General features: G+C 49.5%; 1 protein-coding gene across 1 annotated transcript in view; it reads left to right on the forward strand.

The window, feature by feature from the left end:
* Positions 1-21,319, forward strand: part of PDE3B (phosphodiesterase 3B) — a 97,002-nt gene that overhangs the window by 63,420 nt on the left and 12,263 nt on the right. The window contains exons 8-11 of the mRNA XM_056554291.1: positions 5,845-5,979; positions 10,658-10,769; positions 10,858-10,956; positions 17,900-18,090. Coding sequence (XP_056410266.1) covers positions 5,845-5,979; positions 10,658-10,769; positions 10,858-10,956; positions 17,900-18,090 — 537 coding nt within the window. The remainder of the gene's footprint in view (positions 1-5,844; positions 5,980-10,657; positions 10,770-10,857; positions 10,957-17,899; positions 18,091-21,319) is intronic.

The following is a 21,319-nucleotide window of genomic DNA, read 5'->3' on the forward strand; positions in this document are numbered from 1 at the left end:
ATAACTGTTTAGGGAAATGATGAACACTGATACATTGTAACAAGTTTATCCGCAGGACGGTTCAGTCTCTGTCCCCCCTGGTGTATAATATATAATAACACGGCTCTTGTCTCTGTCCCTCCTGGTGTATAATATATAATAACACGGCTCTTGTCTCTGTCCCTCCTGGTGTATAATATATAATAACACGGCTCTTGTCTCTGTCCTCCCTGGTGTATAATATATAATAACACGGCTCTTGTCTCTGTCCTCCCTGGTGTATAATATATAATAACGCGGCTCTTGTCTCTGTCCTCCCTGGTGTATAATATATAATAACACGGCTCTTGTCTCTGTCCTCCCTGGTGTATAATATATAATAACACGGTTCTTGTCTCTGTCCTCCCTGGTGCATAATATATAATAACACGGCTCTTGTCTCTGTCCTCCCTGGTGTATAATATATAATAACACGGCTCTTGTCTCTGTCCCCCCTGGTGTATAATATATAATAACACGGCTCTTGTCTCTGTCCTCCCTGGTGTATAATATATAATAACACGGCTCTTGTCTCTGTCCCCCTGGTGTATAATATATAATAACACGGCTCTTGTCTCTGTCCCCCCTGGTGTATAATATATAATAACACGGCTCTTGTCTCTGTCCTCCCTGGTGTATAATATATAATAACACGGCTCTTGTCTCTGTCCCCCCTGGTGTATAATATATAATAACACGGCTCTTGTCTCTGTCCCCCCTGGTGTATAATATATAATAACATGGCTCTTGTCTCTGTCCCCCCTGGTGTATAATATATAATAACACGGCTCTTGTCTCTGTCCCCCCTGGTGTATAATATATAATAACACGGCTCTTGTCTCTGTCCTCCCTGGTGTATAATATATAATAACACGGCTCTTGTCTCTGTCCTCCCTGGTGTATAATATATAATAACATGGCTCTTGTCTCTGTCCCCCCTGGTGTATAATATATAATAACACGGCTCTTGTCTCTGTCCCCCCTGGTGTATAATATATAATAACACGGCTCTTGTCTCTGTCCTCCCTGGTGTATAATATATAATAACACGGCTCTTGTCTCTGTCCTCCCTGGTGTATAATATATAATAACACGGCTCTTGTCTCTGTCCTCCCTGGTGTATAATATATAATAACACGGCTCTTGTCTCTGTCCCCCCTGGTGTATAATATATAATAACACGGCTCTTGTCTCTGTCCCCCTGGTGTATAATATCTAATAACACGGCTCTTGTCTCTGTCCCCCTGGTGTATAATATATAATAACACGGCTCTTGTCTCTGTCCCCCCTGGTGTATAATATATAATAACACGGCTCTTGTCTCTGTCCTCCCTGGTGTATAATATATAATAACACGGCTCTTGTCTCTGTCCCCCCTGGTGTATAATATATAATAACACGGCTCTTGTCTCTGTCCTCCCTGGTGTATAATATATAATAACACGGCTCTTGTCTCTGTCCTCCCTGGTGTATAATATATAATAACACGGCTCTTGTCTCTGTCCCCCCTGGTGTATAATATATAATAACACGGCTCTTGTCTCTGTCCCCCCTGGTGTATAATATATAATAACACGGCTCTTGTCTCTGTCCTCCCTGGTGTATAATATATAATAACACGGCTCTTGTCTCTGTCCCCCTGGTGTATAATATATAATAACACGGCTCTTGTCTCTGTCCTCCCTGGTGTATAATATATAATAACATGGCTCTTGTCTCTGTCCTCCCTGGTGTATAATATATAATAACGCGGCTCTTGTCTCTGTCCCCCCTGGTGTATAATATATAATAACACGGCTCTTGTCTCTGTCCCCCCTGGTGTATAATATATAATAACACGGCTCTTGTCTCTGTCCTCCCTGGTGTATAATATATAATAACACGGCTCGTCTCTGTCCTCCCTGGTGTATAATATATAATAACACGGCTCTTGTCTCTGTCCCCCCTGGTGTATAATATATAATAACACGGCTCTTGTCTCTGTCCTCCCTGGTGTATAATATATAATAACACGGCTCTTGTCTCTGTCCCCCCTGGTGTATAATATATAATAACACGGCTCTTGTCTCTGTCCCCCCTGGTGTATAATATATAATAACACGGCTCTTGTCTCTGTCCCCCCTGGTGTATAATATATAATAACACGGCTCTTGTCTCTGTCCCCCCTGGTGTATAATATATAATAACACGGCTCTTGTCTCTGTCCTCCCTGGTGTATAATATATAATAACACGGCTCTTGTCTCTGTCCTCCCTGGTGTATAATATATAATAACACGGCTCTTGTCTCTGTCCCCCCTGGTGTATAATATATAATAACACGGCTCTTGTCTCTGTCGCCCCCTGGTGTATAATATATAATAACACGGCTCTTGTCTCTGTCCTCCCTGGTGTATAATATATAATAACACGGCTCTTGTCTCTGTCCTCCCTGATGTATAATATATAATAACGCGGCTCTTGTCTCTGTCCTCCCTGGTGTATAATATATAATAACACGGCTCTTGTCTCTGTCACCCCCTGGTGTATAATATATAATAACACGGCTCTTGTCTCTGTCCTCCCTGATGTATAATATATAATAACACGGCTCTTGTCTCTGTCCTCCCTGATGTATAATATATAATAACGCGGCTCTTGTCTCTGTCCTCCCTGGTGTATAATATATAATAACACGGCTCTTGTCTCTGTCCTCCCTGGTGTATAATATATAATAACACGGCTCTTGTCTCTGTCACCCCCTGGTGTATAATATATAATAACACGGCTCTTGTCTCTGTCCTCCCTGATGTATAATATATAATAACGCGGCTCTTGTCTCTGTCCTCCCTGGTGTATAATATATAATAACACGGCTCTTGTCTCTGTCACCCCCTGGTGTATAATATATAATAACACGGCTCTTGTCTCTGTCCCCCCTGGTGTATAATATATAATAACACGGCTCTTGTCTCTGTCCCCCCTGGTGTATAATATATAATAACACGGCTCTTGTCTCTGTCCTCCCTGGTGTATAATATATAATAACACGGCTCTTGTCTCTGTCCTCCCTGGTGTATAATATATAATAACACGGCTCTTGTCTCTGTCCTCCCTGATGTATAATATATAATAACACGGCTCTTGTCTCTGTCCTCCCTGGTGTATAATATATAATAACACGGCTCTTGTCTCTGTCCTCCCTGGTGTATAATATATAATAACACGGCTCTTGTCTCTGTTCCCCATGGTGTATAATATATAATAACACGGCTCTTGTCTCTGTCCTCCCTGGTGTATAATATATAATAACACGGCTCTTGTCTCTGTCGCCCCCTGGTGTATAATATATAATAACACGGCTCTTGTCTCTGTCCTCCCTGGTGTATAATATATAATAACACGGCTCTTGTCTCTGTCCTCCCTGGTGTATAATATATAATAACACGGCTCTTGTCTCTGTCCCCCCTGGTGTATAATATATAATAACACGGCTCTTGTCTCTGTCCTCCCTGGTGTATAATATATAATAACACGGCTCTTGTCTCTGTCCTCCCTGGTGTATAATATATAATAACACGGCTCTTGTCTCTGTCCTCCCTGGTGTATAATATATAATAACACGGCTCTTGTCTCTGTCCTCCCTGGTGTATAATATATAATAACGCGGCTCTTGTCTCTGTCCTCCCTGGTGTATAATATATAATAACGCGGCTCTTGTCTCTGTCCTCCCTGGTGTATAATATATAATAACACGGCTCTTGTCTCTGTCCTCCCTGGTGTATAATATATAATAACACGGCTCTTGTCTCTGTCCCCCCTGGTGTATAATATATAATAACACGGCTCTTGTCTCTGTCCCCCCTGGTGTATAATATATAATAACACGGCTCTTGTCTCTGTCCCCCCGGTGTATAATATATAATAACACGGCTCTTGTCTCTGTCCCCCTGGTGTATAATATATAATAACACGGCTCTTGTCTCTGTCTTCCCTGGTGTATAATATATAATAACACGGCTCTTGTCTCTGTCCCCCCTGGTGTATAATATATAATAACACGGCTCTTGTCTCTGTCCCCCATGGTGTATAATATATAATAACACGGCTCTTGTCTCTGTCGCCCCTGGTGTATAATATATAATAACACGGCTCTTGTCTCTGTCCTCCCTGGTGTATAATATATAATAACACGGCTCTTGTCTCTGTCCCCCCTGGTGTATAATATATAATAACACGGCTCTTGTCTCTGTCCTCCCTGGTGTATAATATATAATAACACGGCTCTTGTCTCTGTCCTCCCTGGTGTATAATATATAATAACACGGCTCTTGTCTCTGTCCCCCCTGGTGTATAATATATAATAACACGGCTCTTGTCTCTGTCCTCCCTGGTGTATAATATATAATAACACGGCTCTTGTCTCTGTCCTCCCTGGTGTATAATATATAATAACACGGCTCTTGTCTCTGTCCTCCCTGGTGTATAATATATAATAACGCGGCTCTTGTCTCTGTCCTCCCTGGTGTATAATATATAATAACACGGCTCTTGTCTCTGTCCTCCCTGGTGTATAATATATAATAACACTGCTCTTGTCTCTGTCCTCCCTGATGTATAATATATAATAACACTGCTCTTGTCTCTGTCCCCCCTGGTGTATAATATATAATAACACGGCTCTTGTCTCTGTCCCCCCTGGTGTATAATATATAATAACACGGCTCTTGTCTCTGTCCCCCCTGGTGTATAATATATAATAACACGGCTCTTGTCTCTGTCCTCCCTGGTGTATAATATATAATAACACGGCTCTTGTCTCTGTCCCCCTGGTGTATAATATATATAATAACACGGCTCTTGTCTCTGTCCCTCCTGGTGTATAATATATAATAACACGGCTCTTGTCTCTGTCCCCCCTGGTGTATAATATATAATAACACGGCTCTTGTCTCTGTCCTCCCTGGTGTATAATATATAATAACACGGCTCTTGTCTCTGTCCTCCCTGGTGTATAATATATAATAACACGGCTCTTGTCTCTGTCCTCCCTGGTGTATAATATATAATAACACGGCTCTTGTCTCTGTCCTCCCTGGTGTATAATATATAATAACACGGCTCTTGTCTCTGTCGCCCCCTGGTGTATAATATATAATAACACGGCTCTTGTCTCTGTCCCCCCTGGTGTATAATATATAATAACACGGCTCTTGTCTCTGTCCCCCCTGGTGTATAATATATAATAACACGGCTCTTGTCTCTGTCCTCCCTGGTGTATAATATATAATAACACGGCTCTTGTCTCTGTCCTCCCTGGTGTATAATATATAATAACACGGCTCTTGTCTCTGTCCTCCCTGGTGTATAATATATAATAACACGGCTCTTGTCTCTGTCCTCCCTGGTGTATAATATATAATAACACGGCTCTTGTCTCTGTCGCCCCCTGGTGTATAATATATAATAACACGGCTCTTGTCTCTGTCCCCCCTGGTGTATAATATATAATAACACGGCTCTTGTCTCTGTCCCCCCTGGTGTATAATATATAATAACACGGCTCTTGTCTCTGTCCTCCCTGATGTATAATATATAATAACACGGCTCTTGTCTCTGTCCTCCCTGGTGTATAATATATAATAACACTGCTCTTGTCTCTGTCCTCCCTGGTGTATAATATATAATAACACGGCTCTTGTCTCTGTCGCCCCCTGGTGTATAATATATAATAACACGGCTCTTGTTTCTGTCGCCCCCTGGTGTATAATATATAATAACACGGCTCTTGTCTCTGTCGCCCCCTGGTGTATAATATATAATAACGCAGTTCTTGTGTTTCCTGCAGATCCAGGAGGAGTCGGCTCTGGATCTGCTTCGGGAGGATCGGGATCAGTTGTTGCAGAAATTGGATAATTGGAATTTCCCGATCTTTGATCTTATGGAGAAAACAGGAGGGAAGTCGGGGCGGATCCTCAGTCAGGTATTTACCGTCACATTATAGGTTATATCTGATGTTAGGGAAATTCTGTCAGGTCTCTGTTGCAGTACCACTTCTCACCACTACTTGTACTATCAATAGATACTAATGCAACAGCGCCCCCAGCTGTAGTCTGTATTAGAGCTGATCTAGTATAGGCCATTGTTAGCTTCTAGTAGCTGCTCTCCAGTTGGTGATTGTCATATGATCTGGTGGTGGGGCTGTAGTTGTCGGACGCTGCTGCGGCCGGGCTGTAGTTGTCGGACGCTGCTGCGGCCGTGCTGTAGTTGTCGGACGTTGCTGTGGCCGTGCTGTAGTTGTCGGACGTTGCGGTGGCCGGGCTGTAGTTGTCGGACGTTGCTGCGGCCGGGCTGTAGTTGTCGGACGTTGCGGCGGCGGGGCTGTCGTTTTTTTCGGTCGCGGCGGCAGGCCTGTCGTTGTCGGACGTTGCGGCGGGGCTGTCGTTGTCGGAGGTTGCGGAGGCGAGGCTGTCGTTGTTGTCGGAGGTTGCGGCAGCGGGGCTGTCATTGTTGGAGGTTGCGGCGGGGCTGTCGATGTTGTCGGACGTTGCGGCGGCGGGGCTGTCGATGTTGTCGGACGTTGCGGCGGCGGGGCTGTCGATGTTGTCGGACGTTGCGGCGGCGGGGGCTGTCGTTGTTGTTGGTTGTTGCGGCGGCGGGCCTGTGGTTGTCGGACGTTGCGGTGGCGGGCCTGTCGTTGTCAGACGTTGCGGTGGCAGGCCTGTCGTTGTCGGACGTTGCGGCGGCGGGGCTGTCGTTGTCGGACGTTGCGGCGGCGGGGCTGTCGTTGTCGGACGTTGCGGCGGCGGGGCTGTCGTTGTCGGACGTTGCGGCGGCGGGGCTGTCGTTGTCGGACGTTGCGGCATTGGGGCTGTCGTCGTTGTTGTCGGAGGTTGCGGCGGCGGGGCGGTCGTTGTGGAACATTGCGGCGGCGGGCTGTCGTTGTTGTCGAACGTTGAGGCGGCAGGGCTGTCGTTGTTGTCGGTTGTTGCAGCGGCGGGGCTGTCGTTGTTGTCGGTCGTTGCGGCGGCGGGGCTGTCGTTTTCGGTCGTTGCGGCGGCGGGGCTGTCGTTTTCGGTCGTTGCGGCGGCAGGCCTGTCGTTGTCGGACGTTGCGGCGGCAGGCCTGTCGTTGTTGTCGGAGGTTGCGGCGGCGGGGCTGTCGTTGTCGGAGGTTGCGGCGACGGGGCTGTCGTTGTCGGAGGTTGCGGCGGCGGGGTTGTCGTTGTTGTCGGAGGTTGCGGCGGCGGGCCTGTCGTTGTGGCGGCGGGCCTGTCGTTGACTGACATTGCGGCGGGGCTGTCGTTGTCGGAGGCTGCGGCGGCATGGCTGTTGTCTGAGGTTGCGGCGGGGCTGTCGTTGTTTTCGGACGTTGCGGTGGCGGGGCTGTCGTTGTTGTCTGAGGTTGCGGCGGCGGGGCTGTCGTTGTTGTCGAACGTTGCGGCGGCGGGGCTGTCGTCGTTGTCGGTCGTTGCGGCGGCGGGGCTGTCGTCGTTGTCGGACGTTGCGGCGGCGGGGCTGTCGTCGTTGTCGGACGTTGCGGCGGCGGGGCTGTCGTTGTTGTCGGACGTTGCGGCGGCGGGGCTGTCGTTGTCCGACATTGCGGCGGCGGGGCTGTCGTTGTTGTCGGTCGTGGCGGCGGCGGGGCTGTCGTTGTTGTCGGTCGTGGCGGCGGCGGGGCTGTCGTTGTTGTCGGTCGATGCGGCGGCGGGGCTGTCATTGTTGTCGGTCGATGCGGCGGCGGGGCTGTCGTTGTTGTCGGTCGTGGCGGCGGCGGGGCTGTCGTTGTTGTCGGTCGTGGCGGCGGCGGGGCTGTCGTTGTTGTCGGTCGATGCGGCGGGGCTGTCGTTGTTGTCGGTCGATGCGGCGGCGGGGCTGTCGTTGTCGGACGTTGCGGCGGCGGGGCTGTCGTTGTCGGACGTTGCGGCGGCGGGGCTGTCATTGTCGGACGTTGCGGCGGCGGGGCTGTCGTCGTTGTCGGTCGTTGCGGCGGCGGGGCTGTCGTCGTTGTCGGACGTTGCGGCGGCGGGGCTGTCGTCGTTGTCGGACGTTGCGGCGGCGGGGCTGTCGTTGTTGTCGGACGTTGCGGCGGCGGGGCTGTCGTTGTCCGACATTGCGGCGGCGGGGCTGTCGTTGTTGTCGGTCGTGGCGGCGGCGGGGCTGTCGTTGTTGTCGGTCGTGGCGGCGGCGGGGCTGTCGTTGTTGTCGGTCGAGGCGGCGGCGGGGCTGTCGTTGTTGTCGGTCGATGCGGCGGCGGGGCTGTCGTTGTTGTCGGTCGTGGCGGCGGCGGGGCTGTCGTTGTTGTCGGTCGTGGCGGCGGCGGGGCTGTCGTTGTTGTCGGTCGATGCGGCGGGGCTGTCGTTGTTGTCGGTCGATGCGGCGGCGGGGCTGTCGTTGTCGGACGTTGCGGCGGCGGGGCTGTCATTGTCGGACGTTGCGGCGGCGGGGCTGTCGTTGTCGGACGTTGCGGCGGCGGGGCTGTCATTGTTGTCGGACGTTGCGGCGGCGGGGCTGACGTTGTTGTCGGACATTGCGACGGCGGGGCTGTCGTTGTTGTCGGACATTGCGGCGGCGGGGCTGTCGTTGTTGTCGGTCGATGCGGTGGCGGGGCTGTCATTGTCGGACGTTGCGGCGGCGGCGGGGCTGTCGTTGTTGTCGGACGTTGCGGCGGCGGGGCTGTGGTCTGATTCCGGACTGTTCTGCTTCCGCTGACTAATGCAGTTTGTACGGTGACAGTTCCGACGTTCCTTCTTTATGATTCAGGGTCCTTCCGCAGGTTCCCGACGTTCTCGCGGTGCGCTCATTCATCTCCCGGTTGGCGGCGCAGTCTCATCCTCATTATGACTTCACTCTTTTTGGCTCCGTTCGCCTCCTCCAGAATTGTCTAATGCAGCTGAAGTGGCCGCGGCTGCCAGAATCGTAACGCTGAGATCATTGGGCTCCGAGGGGATGAGTAATCCGGGGTCCTTCGAGGATATGAAATCCTAAGAGCGACCAACCCCCCCCCCCCCCCCCCACCGCGGAAAACACGAAGCCTTAATATAGACCCGGCGCCATGATGTAATGTGGGCGTGATCAGCGGCAAAGACGTGCAAGGGGGAGGGGTCAGACACGCTTTATAGGAGGGGTCACTATTGTGTGTTTGGCGCAGTCTTATGCCGCCGCACGTGATTGGCTGTGGATGGATACACAGAGGGATAGGCAATGTTTCCCAACCGGGGTGCAAGACTACAACTCCCAGCATGCCCGAACTGCTGTGTACAGGAGCCTCATAGCTTCACCCTATGACGAAGTAAAACTGCAGAATCTAAAGTAGTTTTTCGCAACTGCTGTGCCTCCAGCTGTTGCAAAACTACAACTCCCAGCATGCTGTCCGGGCATGCTGGGAGTTGTAGTTTTGCAACAGCTGGAGGCACCCTGATTGGGAAACACTTCCGTAAAGTCTTCAAATCTCATCTCTACTGTACATCTTTGCTTGTAGTCCAGTCGCATCCAGAGCTGCAATCACCTTTCGGCATTAGACTGTGAACTGAGGGGTCAATGTAATGCAGAACTCGGCCTTCAGGGGGCAGAATCGTGAATGCAGCTCCGGCTGTGACTACAGTTCAGGATCTAATCTAGGAGTTGTAGTTTGGCAACAGCTGGAGGCACCCTGGTTGGGAAACTCTTCTATGACATCGTGGATTCTCATCTGTCTACTTTATATCTTGTCTTTTACTCCAGTCACATCCAGAGCTGCAATCACCATTCTGCATCAGACAGAGGACACCTGGGGTGTAGCTATAAGGGGCCACACCTGGGAGGGGCCCTAGTACAGACACAGAACTGAGCCAGCAGGGGGCAGTAGAGAGCTTAGCAGAATCGTGAATGCAGCTCCGGCTGTGACTAGGATTGGATCTCAAGATAGGCGCAGTGCGGAGATAATATACAGGACTGTGGGGCATGATGGGAGCTGTGGTTTTGCAACAGCTGGAGGTGCACTGATTAGGAAACACTGCCGTAACTTTTTATCTCTAAAATACATCTTTGCTTCTACTGCAATCACATCCAGAGCTGCAATCACCGTTCAGCATCAGGCTGCGGATAGCTGAGGTGTAGATATAGGGGGGTGACACCTGGGCTGTGGCCCCTTTTTGACAGATATATCTCAGTGTAATACAGAACTCAACCACCAGGGGGCAGTAGAGTGCTTAGCAGAATCATGAATGCAGCTCCGGTTGTGACTAGGATCTGATCTCGGGATAGGTGCAGTGCGGAGATTATATACAGGACTGTGGGGCATGCTGGGAGCTGTGGTTTTGCAACAGCTGGAGGTGCACGGATTAGGAAACACTGCCGTAATTTTTCTACAATACATTGTGGCTTCTACTCCAGTCACATCTAGAGCTGCAATCACCATTCTGGATAGCTAAGGGGTGGGTGGTGGGGGGGCGACACCTGGGCTCTGGCCCCTTTTTGACCCTGGTACAGATATATCTCAGTGTAATACAGAAGTCAGCCAGCAGGGGGCAGTAGAGAGCTTAGCAGAATCGTGACTGCAGCTCCGGCTGTGACTAGGATCTGATCTCAGGATGGGCGCAGTTCGGAGATTATATACAGGACTGTGGGGTATGATGGGAGTCGTAGTGCTCTTCCCATTTCTTCCGTTTTTGTTTCGCGCAGGTCTCGCACACCTTGTTCCACGATACGAATTTGTTCGAAATCTTCAAAATCCCAGAAGCGGAATTCAGAAATTTCTTCCGGGCCCTAGAAAGCGGCTACCGGGATATTCCATGTGAGCAGGAGCCCCGGACTATGTATATTCTACTTCCCTGGTGCCAAAGGGGCGGAGTTTTAATATTTTTGGCGCCTTTCTCCCGCAGACCACAACCGTACCCACGCCACCGACGTCCTGCACGCCGTCTGGTTCCTGACCACGCAGCCCATTCCCGGTTTCCAGGAGTTGTCCAGCGACGAGACAGGTGAGGGTAAAAGTAAATGACCCCCCCCCCCCCCTCCGGGAACCTGACACATTGTAACAAAATGCATGCTGGGGGTTGTAGTCCCTGACAGGGTTAACAGGGGCGGGTCGGGTGTTTTTACGAGCGGACGGTATTTCTGGTTAATTGATTGATGGGTAAATGCTGATCATTCCTCGTCCGCTGCCAGGATCGCTGCTCCCGCCCCCCCGCCTGCCCGCCAGCTCCCCGCGTGTCCTCCTGCTGCAGTCAGCACTTTGCCGGCTCTTGCGGTGCATTAGGATAATAATTCTTTACATAATTAAGAAATTAAACATCTGCGACTAAAAATATCCCAACAATGTGCAGCTGAGGAGGAGAAGAACACGAAGCCGCTGCCAGGAACCTCGTCCACACTGGGATCTCACATAAGAGGGGCTTCTGTCCGGGCCTGCTGGGAGTTGTAGTCTTGCAAAAGGGTAGGAGTCCCAGCCAAAGGCTGTCCGGGCATGCTGGGAGTGGTAGTCTTGCAACAGGGTAGGAGTCCCAGGACCAGTGTGCCTCCAGCTGTTGCAAAACTACAACTCCCAGCATGCCCGGACAGCCGAAGGCTGTCCGGGCATGCTGGGCGTTGTAGTTTTGCAACAGCTGGAGGCACCCTGGTTGAGAAACACTGATCCATGTGTATCTCAACTCTCTGTTGACTCTGGATGTCAGAGGAGAGAAGGGTCGGGCAAGTGTCCCTTTGCAGAATAGATGTACAAGTTTAGAGGAGGGCATGCTGGGAGTTGTAGTTTTTCAACAGCTGGAGGCACACTGGTTGGGAAACACCGCTTTATATTCTGCAGTTTGACTTTGTCCTAGACCCGGCCGGAAGCCTAATAAGGTCCTAGGGTGAAGATATGAGGCTCCTATACAAAGCCTTCGGCTGTCCGGGCATGCTGAGAGTTGTAGTTTTGCAACAGCTGGAGGCACACTGATTGGGAAAAGCTGATCCATATGTATAATGGCCTCCCAACTCTCTGTTGACTCTGGATGTCAGAGGAGAGAAGGGTCGGGCAAGTGTCCCTCTGCAGAATTCATGTACAAGTTTATAGGGGGATGGGGAGGACATGCTGGGAATTGTATTTTTGCAACAGCTGGAGGCACCCTGGTGGGGAAGCACTGGGTTAGAGACGTCTCATCTGTCGAGGGAAAACGATTTTTAAGTATTTGAATCTATTTATAAATAAATCAGTAAAAAAAATTGCAACATTGTATCAAGTGGAGAGAAGATGTATCTGGACAGATGGACAAAACTTTACACAGTGTTTCTAAACTAGTGTGCCTCCAGCTGTTGTATAACTACAACTCCCAGCATGCCCGGACAGCCGTTGGCACCCTAGTTGGGCTTATGTGTGACCTCTCTGTGACCTGCGCTGCCTCGGCTCTGCTATGTTTGCGCTGCTGGAGAATAAATCAGCGTTGGCCGAGTTGTAAATCAGCGCGGATGGACGAGTGACCACGACGACGATTTTGTTTATCAGCAGAAATCGTGGTATAAACGACTCCTCCCACTGCTGATTTAACTGCAGGATGTGGATTTGTTACGGGGTTCAGGATTTTAATTTTTTTAAATTTTTCTTTCTTAATCCTATATTCCGACCCCAGGTTACTGCGCTGCCCCCGTAGGGTTATTGTGCGACACTACATGGCGGAGGGCGGCGCCGGCTGCAGTTTACTGACCTGACACGTAGGGGTTCATGTGACTGGAAGGACTAGTAATAATGGCTGATTAGTGGGCTACTTTGCAACTGGTTTGGGGGAAACTTTGTTTTGGGGGGCTCGCTTATCTTATGGGGGCTCGCTTATGTTATGGGGGCTCGCTTATCTTATAGGGCTCGCTTATCTTATAGGGGCTCGCTTATGTTATGGGGGCTCGCTTATCTTATAGGTGCTCGCTTATGTTATGGGGGCTCGCTTATGTTATGGGAGCTCGCTTATCTTATAGGGGCTCGCTTATCTTATAGGGGCTCACTTATGTTATGAGGGCTCACTTATGTTATGGGGGCTCGCTTATGTTATGGGGATTCTCTTATCTTATAGGGGCTCACTTATGTTATGGGGGCTCACTTATGTTATGGGGGCTCGCTTATCTTATAGGGGCTCACTTATGTTATGGGGGCTCGCTTATGTTATGGGGGCTCGCTTATCTTATAGGGGCTCACTTATGTTATGAGGGCTCACTTATGTTATGGGGGCTCGCTTATGTTATGGGGATTCGCTTATCTTATAGGGGCTCGCTTATGTTATGAGGGCTCACTTATGTTATGGGGGCTCGCTTATGTTATGGGGATTCGCTTATCTTATAGGGGCTCGCTTATGTTATGGGGATTCGCTTATCTTATAGGGGCTCGCTTATGTTATGGGGGCTCGCTTATCTTATAGGGGCTCGCTTATGTTATGGGGGCTCGCTTATGTTATGGGGGCTCGCTTATGTTATGGGGGCTCGCCTATGTTATGGGGATTCGCTTATCTTATAGGGGCTCACTTATGTTATGGGGGCTCACTTATGTTATGGGGGCTCGCTTATCTTATAGGGGCTCACTTATGTTATGAGGGCTCGCTTATGTTATGGGGGCTCGCTTATGTTATGGGGACTCGCTTATCTTATAGGGGCTCGCTTATGTTATGGGGACTCGCTTATCTTATAGGGGCTCGCTTATGTTATGGGGGCTCGCTTATGTTATGGGGATTCGCTTATCTTATAGGGGCTCGCTTATGTTATGGGGGCTCGCTTATGTTATGGGGGCTCGCTTATGTTATGGGGGCTCGCTTCTGTTATGGGGGCTCGCCTATGTTATGGGGATTCGCTTATCTTATAGGGGCTCACTTATGTTATGGGGGCTCGCTTATCTTATAGGGGCTCACTTATGTTATGAGGGCTCACTTATGTTATGGGGGCTCGCTTATGTTATGGGGACTCGCTTATCTTATAGGGGCTCGCTTATGTTATGGGGACTCGCTTATCTTATAGGGGCTCGCTTATGTTATGGGGGCTCGCTTATGTTATGGGGGCTCGCTTATGTTATGGGGATTCGCTTATCTTATAGGGGCTCACTTATGTTATGGGGGCTCACTTATGTTATGGGGGCTCGCTTATCTTATAGGGGCTCACTTATGTTATGGGGGCTCGCTTATGTTATGGGGCTCGCTTATCTTATGGGGGCTCGCTTATGTTATGGGAGCTCGCTTATCTTATAGGTGCTCGCTTATCTTATAGGGGTTCACTTATGTTATGGGGGCTCACTTATGTTATGGGGATTCGCTTATCTTATAGGGGCTCGCTTATGTTATGGGGGCTCGCTTATGTTATGGGGGCTCGCTTATCTTATAGGGGCTCGCTTATGTTATGGGGGCTCGCTTATCTTATGGGGGCTCGCTTATGTTATGGGGGCTCGCTTATCTTATAGGGGCTCACTTATGTTATGGGGGCTCACTTATGTTATGGGGATTCGCTTATCTTATAGGGGCTCGCTTATGTTATGGGGGCTCGCATATGTTATGGGGGCTCGCTTATGTTATGGGGGCTCGCTTATGTTATGGGGGCTCGCTTATCTTATAGGGGCTCGCTTATGTTATGGGGATTCGCTTATCTTATAGGGGCTCGCTTATGTTATGGGGGCTCGCTTATGTTATGGGGGCTCGCTTATGTTATGGGGGCTCGCTTATGTTATGGGGGCTCGCTTATCTTATAGGGGCTCGCTTATGTTATGGGGGCTCACTTATGTTATGGGGGCTCGCTTATGTTATGGGGATTCGCTTATCTTATAGGTGCTCGCTTATGTTATGGGGGCTCGCTTATCTTATGGGGGCTCGCTTATGTTATGGGGGCTCGCTTATGTTATGGAGGCTCGCTTATGTTATGAGGACTCGCTTATCTTATGGGGGCTCACTTATGGGGACTCGCTTATTTTATGGGGGCTCACTTATGTTATGGGGACTCGCTTATCTTATGGGGGCTCACTTATCTTATGGGGCTCGCTTATCTTATAGGGGATCACTTATGTTATGGGGACTCGCTTATGTTATGGGGGCTCGCTTATGGTATGGGGGCTCGCTTATGGTATGGGGGCTCGCTTATGTTATGGGGGCTCACTTATGTTATGGGGACTCGCTTATGGTATGGGGGCTCGCTTATCTTATAGGGGCTCGCTTATGTTATGGGGGCTCGCTTATGTTATGGGGGCTCGCTTATGGTATGGGGGCTCGCTTATGGTATGGGGGCTCGCTTATCTTATAGGGGCTCGCTTATCTTATAGGGGCTCGCTTATCTTATGGGGGCTCGCTTATCTTATGGGGGCTCACTTATGTTATGGGGGCTCGCTTATGTTATGGAGGCTCACTTATGTTATGCGGGCTCGCTTATGTTATGGGGGCTCGCTTATCTTATAGGGGCTCGCTTATCTTATGGAGGCTCGCTTATGTTATAGGGGCTCGCTTATGTTATGGGGGCTCACTTATGTTATGGGGGCTCGCTTATGTTATGGGGATTCGCTTATCTTATAGGTGCTCGCTTATGTTATGGGGGCTCGCTTATCTTATAGGGGCTCGCTTATGTTATGGGGGCTCGCTTATGTTATGGAGGCTCGCTTATGTTATGAGGACTCGCTTATCTTATGGGGGCTCACTTATGGGGACTCGCTTATTTTATGGGGGCTCACTTATGTTATGGGGACTCGCTTATCTTATGGGGGCTCACTTATCTTATGGGGCTCGCTTATCTTATAGGGGATCACTTATGTTATGGGGACTCGCTTATGTTATGGGGGCTCGCTTATGGTATGGGGGCTCGCTTATGGTATGGGGGCTCGCTTATGTTATGGGGGCTCACTTATGTTATGGGGACTCGCTTATGGTATGGGGGCTCGCTTATCTTATAGGGGCTCGCTTATGTTATGGGGGCTCGCTTATGTTATGGGGGCTCGCTTATGGTATGGGGGCTCGCTTATGGTATGGGGGCTCGCTTATGGTATGGGGGCTCGCTTATCTTATAGGGGCTCGCTTATCTTATAGGGGCTCGCTTATCTTATGGGGGCTCGCTTATCTTATGGGGGCTCACTTATGTTATGGGGGCTCGCTTATGTTATGGAGGCTCACTTATGTTATGCGGGCTCGCTTATGTTATGGGGGCTCGCTTATCTTATAGGGGCTCGCTTATCTTATGGAGGCTCGCTTATGTTATGGGGGCTCGCTTATGTTATGGGGGCTCGCTTATGTTATGGGGACTCGCTTATGTTATGGGGACTCGCTTATGTTATGGGGGCTCGCTTATGTTATGGGGGCTCGCTTATGTTATGGGGGCTCGCTTATGTTATGGGGGCTCGCTTATGTTATGGGGGCTCGCTTATGTTATGGGGACTCGCTTATGTTATGGGGACTCGCTTATGTTATAGGTGCTCGCTTATGTTATGGAGGCTCGCTTATCTTATTGGAGCTCGCTTATGTTGTAGGGGCTCACTTATTTTATGGGGGCTCACTTATCTTATAGGGGATTACTTATGTTATGAGGGCTCACTTATGTTATGAGGGCTCACTTATGTTATGGGGGCTCACTTATGGGGTCTCGCTTACGTTATGGGGTCTCGCTTACGTTATGGGGGCTCGCTTACGTTATGGGGGCTTGCTTACGTTATGGGGGCTCGCTTATGTTATGGGGGCTCGCTTATGTTATGGAGACTCACTTATCTTATGGGGGCTCACTTATCTTATAGGGGATCACTTATGTTATGGGGGCTCTCCTATGTTATGGGGGCTCTTATGTTATGGGGCTCACTTATGTTATGGGGGCTCACTTATGTTATGGGGGCTCACTTATGTTATGGGGGCTCCCTTATGTTATGGGGGCTCGCTTATGTTATGGGGGCTCGCTTATCTTATGGGGGCTCGCTTATCTTATGGTGGGCTCGCTTATCTTATGGTGGGCTCGCTTATCTTATGGTGGGCTCGCTTATTTTTTGGGGGCTCGCTTATCTTATGGGGGCTTGCTTATGTTTTGGGGGCTTGCTTATCTTATGGGGGCTCTTTTATCTTATGGGGGGCTCGTTTATCTTATGGGGGTTCACTTATGTTTTGGGGGCTCGCTTATCTTATGGGGGCTCGCTTATGTTATGGGGCTCGCTTATGTTATGGGGGCTCACTTATGGGGGCTCACTTAAGTTATGGGGGCTCACTTATGTTATGGGGGCTTGCTTATGTTTTGGGGGCTCGCTTATCTTATGGTGGGCTCGCTTATTTTTTGGGGGCTCGCTTATCTTATGGTGGGCTCGCTTATTTTTTGGGGGCTTGCTTATGTTTTGGGGGCTCGCTTATCTTATGGGGGCTCGTTTATCTTATGGGGGGCTCGCTTATCTTATGGGGGTTCGCTTATGTTTTGGGGGCTCGCTTATGTTTTGGGGGCTCGCTTATGTTTTGGGGGCTCGCTTATGTTTTGGGGGCTCGCTTATCTTATGGGGGCTCGCTTATGTTTTGGGGGCTCTCTTAGTTTTTTGGGGGCTCGCTTATCTTATGAGGGCTTGCTTATCTTATGGGGGCTCGCTTAGGTTTTGGGGGCTCACTTATCTTATGGGGGCTCGCTTATGTTTTGTGGGCTCGCTTAGGTTTTGGGGGCTCGCTTATCTTATGGGGGCTTGCTTATGTTTTGGGGCTCGCTTATCTTATGGGGGCTCGCTTATCTTATGGGGGCTCGCTTAGGTTTTGGGGGCTCGCTTAGGTTTTGGGGGCTCGCTTATGTTTTGCGGGCTCGCTTATCTTATGGGGGCTCGCTTATGTTTTGGGGCTCGCTTATCTTATGGGGGCTCGCTTAGGTTTTGGGGGCTCGCTTAGACTTTGGGGGCTCTCTTATGTTTTGGGGGCTCACATGCTTTTTTGGGTGTCCCTTATATTACGGGGGTCACTCTTCTCACCCTGTGCTTCTCTCCCCCCTCAGAGTCAGACAGCGGGATCAGTCACACCTACATGGCGTCCAGGAGTTGTCCGGTCACGGACGATAGTTACGGCTGCTTGGCGGCGAACATCCCAGCGCTGGAGTTGATGGCGCTGTACGTGGCGTCTGCTATGCACGACTATGATCACCCCGGTCGCACTAACGCCTTTCTTGTGGCCACGAATGCACCGCAGGTAAGTGCGAGTTCCGGGGACTATATGACCTACTGACCCTGACATTGAACCCTGACCTCAGGCAGCAATAATATGGTGGATACTGGTGTCTAATGTGGGATCATAAAGAAGCTGCCCCCTTGTGGGGAGTATAAGTGGGGGTAAAGTTTATGGGGGCGCTCTTTTCTATATTGGGGGCACAACTTCAGAATTTACAATTGCCCTAGGAGGGGCCTATTTTTCAGGGGTTTATCCGCCCCAGTGAAGCCCACGATATAGGGGCCCTTCAAAGAATTAAAGATTTCTCCACTCCTCCCCTGAGGGTCCCCATTGTCCCTTGTATATCCCCCCGATACTCGTGCGACATTTCCCTGTCTGTCTGCGTCTCCATTACTCCTGATTATCCTGTTAGGTTAATTAAGAATCTAATTAAATTAAAGCCACAATGGCGGCCGACTCCCCCCCCAATATGGGTGAGAAATGCCAGGGAGTGGCGGGCGCTGCTGGGATTCACCGCGGAGATGGCTGCCCCTCCGGCTCGTCTCCTCCACTTCATTAGAGGCGCAGGACGGGGATTCACCTCGCACATAACACGATTACGAGGAACCAGCTGAGTGGAGCCTTAATCCTGTTATGGTGATGGATGAGACGCGGCCGCCCGGGAAGACGCTGAAATATTTCAGGATCAGAAATTGCTTTAGCGATAAATGATTCTACTTTACCTCCTGATTTATAGGACGACGGAGGCCGAGGAAGTCTGAACTGCAGCCGCGAAACCGGCCGATCAGCGCCAATAATATTATATATCTTACTGATCAGAGCGAAGAAAACAAGTCTGTGCAATATAGAGAGACAGTCTACTGTACAGCATGGAGAGACAGTCTACTGTACAGGAGATAATACAGGAATGTACAGCATGGAGAGACAGTCTACTGTACAGCATGGAGAGACAGTCTACTGTACAGGAGATAATACAGGAATGTACAGCATGGAGAGACAGTCTACTGTACAGCATGGAGAGACAGTCTACTGTACAGCAGATAATACATGAATATACAGCACGGAGAGACAGTCTACTGTACAGCAGATAATACAGGAATGTACAGCATGGAGAGACAGTCTACTGTACAGCATGGAGAGACAGTCTACTGTACAGCATGGAGAGACAGTCTACTGTACAGGAGATAATACAGGAATGTACAACACGGAGAGACAGTCTACTGTACAACACAGAGACAGTCTACTGTACAGCACGGAGAGACAGTCTACTGTACAGGAGATAATACAGGAATGTACAACACGGAGAGACAGTCTACTGTACAACACAGAGAGACAGTCTACTGTACAGCACAGAGAGACAGTCTACTGTACAGCACGGAGAGACAGTCTACTGTACAGCACAGAGAGACAGTCTACTTTACAGCACGGAGAGACAGTCTACTGTACAGCACGGAGAGACAGTCTACTGTACAGCACAGAAAGACAGTCTACTGTACAGGAGATAATACAGGAATGTACAGCATGGAGAGACAGTCTACTGTACAGCATGGAGAGACAGTCTACTGTACAGGAGATAATACAGGAATGTACAGCATGGAGAGACAGTCTACTGTACAGCATGGAGAGACAGTCTACTGTACAGCAGATAATACAGGAATGTACAGCATGGAGAGACAGTCTACTGTACAGCATGGAGAGACAGTCTACTGTACAGCACGGAGAGACAGTCTACTGTACAGCACGGAGAGACAGTCTACTGTACAGGAGATAATACAGGAATGTACAGCATGGAGAGACAGTCTACTGTACAGCATGGAGAGACAGTCTACTGTACAGGAGATAATACAGGAATGTACAGCATGGAGAGACAGTCTACTGTACAGCACGGAGAGACAGTCTACTGTACAGCACGGAGAGACAGTCTACTATACAGCAGATAATACAGGAATGTACAGCATGGAGAGACAGTCTACTGTACAGCATGGAGAGACAGTCTACTGTACAGGAGATAATACAGGAATGTACAGCATGGAGAGACAGTCTACTGTACAGCATGGAGAGACAGTCTACTGTACAGCATGGAGAGACAGTCTACTGTACAGCAGATAATACAGGAATGTACAGCATGGAGAGACAGTCTACTGTACAGCACGGAGAGACAGTCTACTGTACAGCATGGAGAGACAGTCTACTGTACAGCATGGAGAGACAGTCTACTATACAGCAGATAATACAGGAATGTACAGCATGGAGAGACAGTCTACTGTACAGCATGGAGAGACAGTCTACTGTACAGGAGATAATACAGGAATGTACAGCATGGAGAGACAGTCTACTGTACAGCACGGAGAGACAGTCTACTGTACAGCACGGAGAGACAGTCTACTATACAGCAGATAATACAGGAATGTACAGCATGGAGAGACAGTCTACTGTACAGCATGGAGAGACAGTCTACTGTACAGGAGATAATACAGGAATGTACAGCATGGAGAGACAGTCTACTGTACAGCATGGAGAGACAGTCTACTGTACAGCATGGAGAGACAGTCTACTGTACAGCAGATAATACAGGAATGTACAGCATGGAGAGACAGTCTACTGTACAGCACGGAGAGACAGTCTACTGTACAGCATGGAGAGACAGTCTACTGTACAGCACGGAGAGACAGTCTACTGTACAGCACGGAGAGACAGTCTACTGTACAGGAGATAATACAGGAATGTACAGCATGGAGAGACAGTCTACTGTACAGCATGGAGAGACAGTCTACTGTACAGGAGATAATACAGGAATGTACAGCATGGAGAGACAGTCTACTGTACAGCACGGAGAGACAGTCTACTGTACAGCACGGAGAGACAGTCTACTATACAGCAGATAATACAGGAATGTACAGCATGGAGAGACAGTCTACTGTACAGGAGATAATACAGGAATGTACAGCATGGAGAGACAGTCTACTGTACAGCATGGAGAGACAGTCTACTGTACAGGAGATAATACAGGAATGTACAGCATGGAGAGACAGTCTACTGTACAGCATGGAGAGACAGTCTACTGTACAGCATGGAGAGACAGTCTACTGTACAGCAGATAATACAGGAATGTACAGCATGGAGAGACAGTCTACTGTACAGCACGGAGAGACAGTCTACTGTACAGGAGATAATACAGGAATGTACAGCATGGAGAGACAGTCTACTGTACAGGAGATAATACAGGAATGTACAGCATGAAGAGACAGTC

The sequence above is a fragment of the Hyla sarda genome, unplaced genomic scaffold (genome assembly GCF_029499605.1).
Source record: "Hyla sarda isolate aHylSar1 unplaced genomic scaffold, aHylSar1.hap1 scaffold_66, whole genome shotgun sequence".
NCBI classification, from domain to species: domain Eukaryota; kingdom Metazoa; phylum Chordata; class Amphibia; order Anura; family Hylidae; genus Hyla; species Hyla sarda.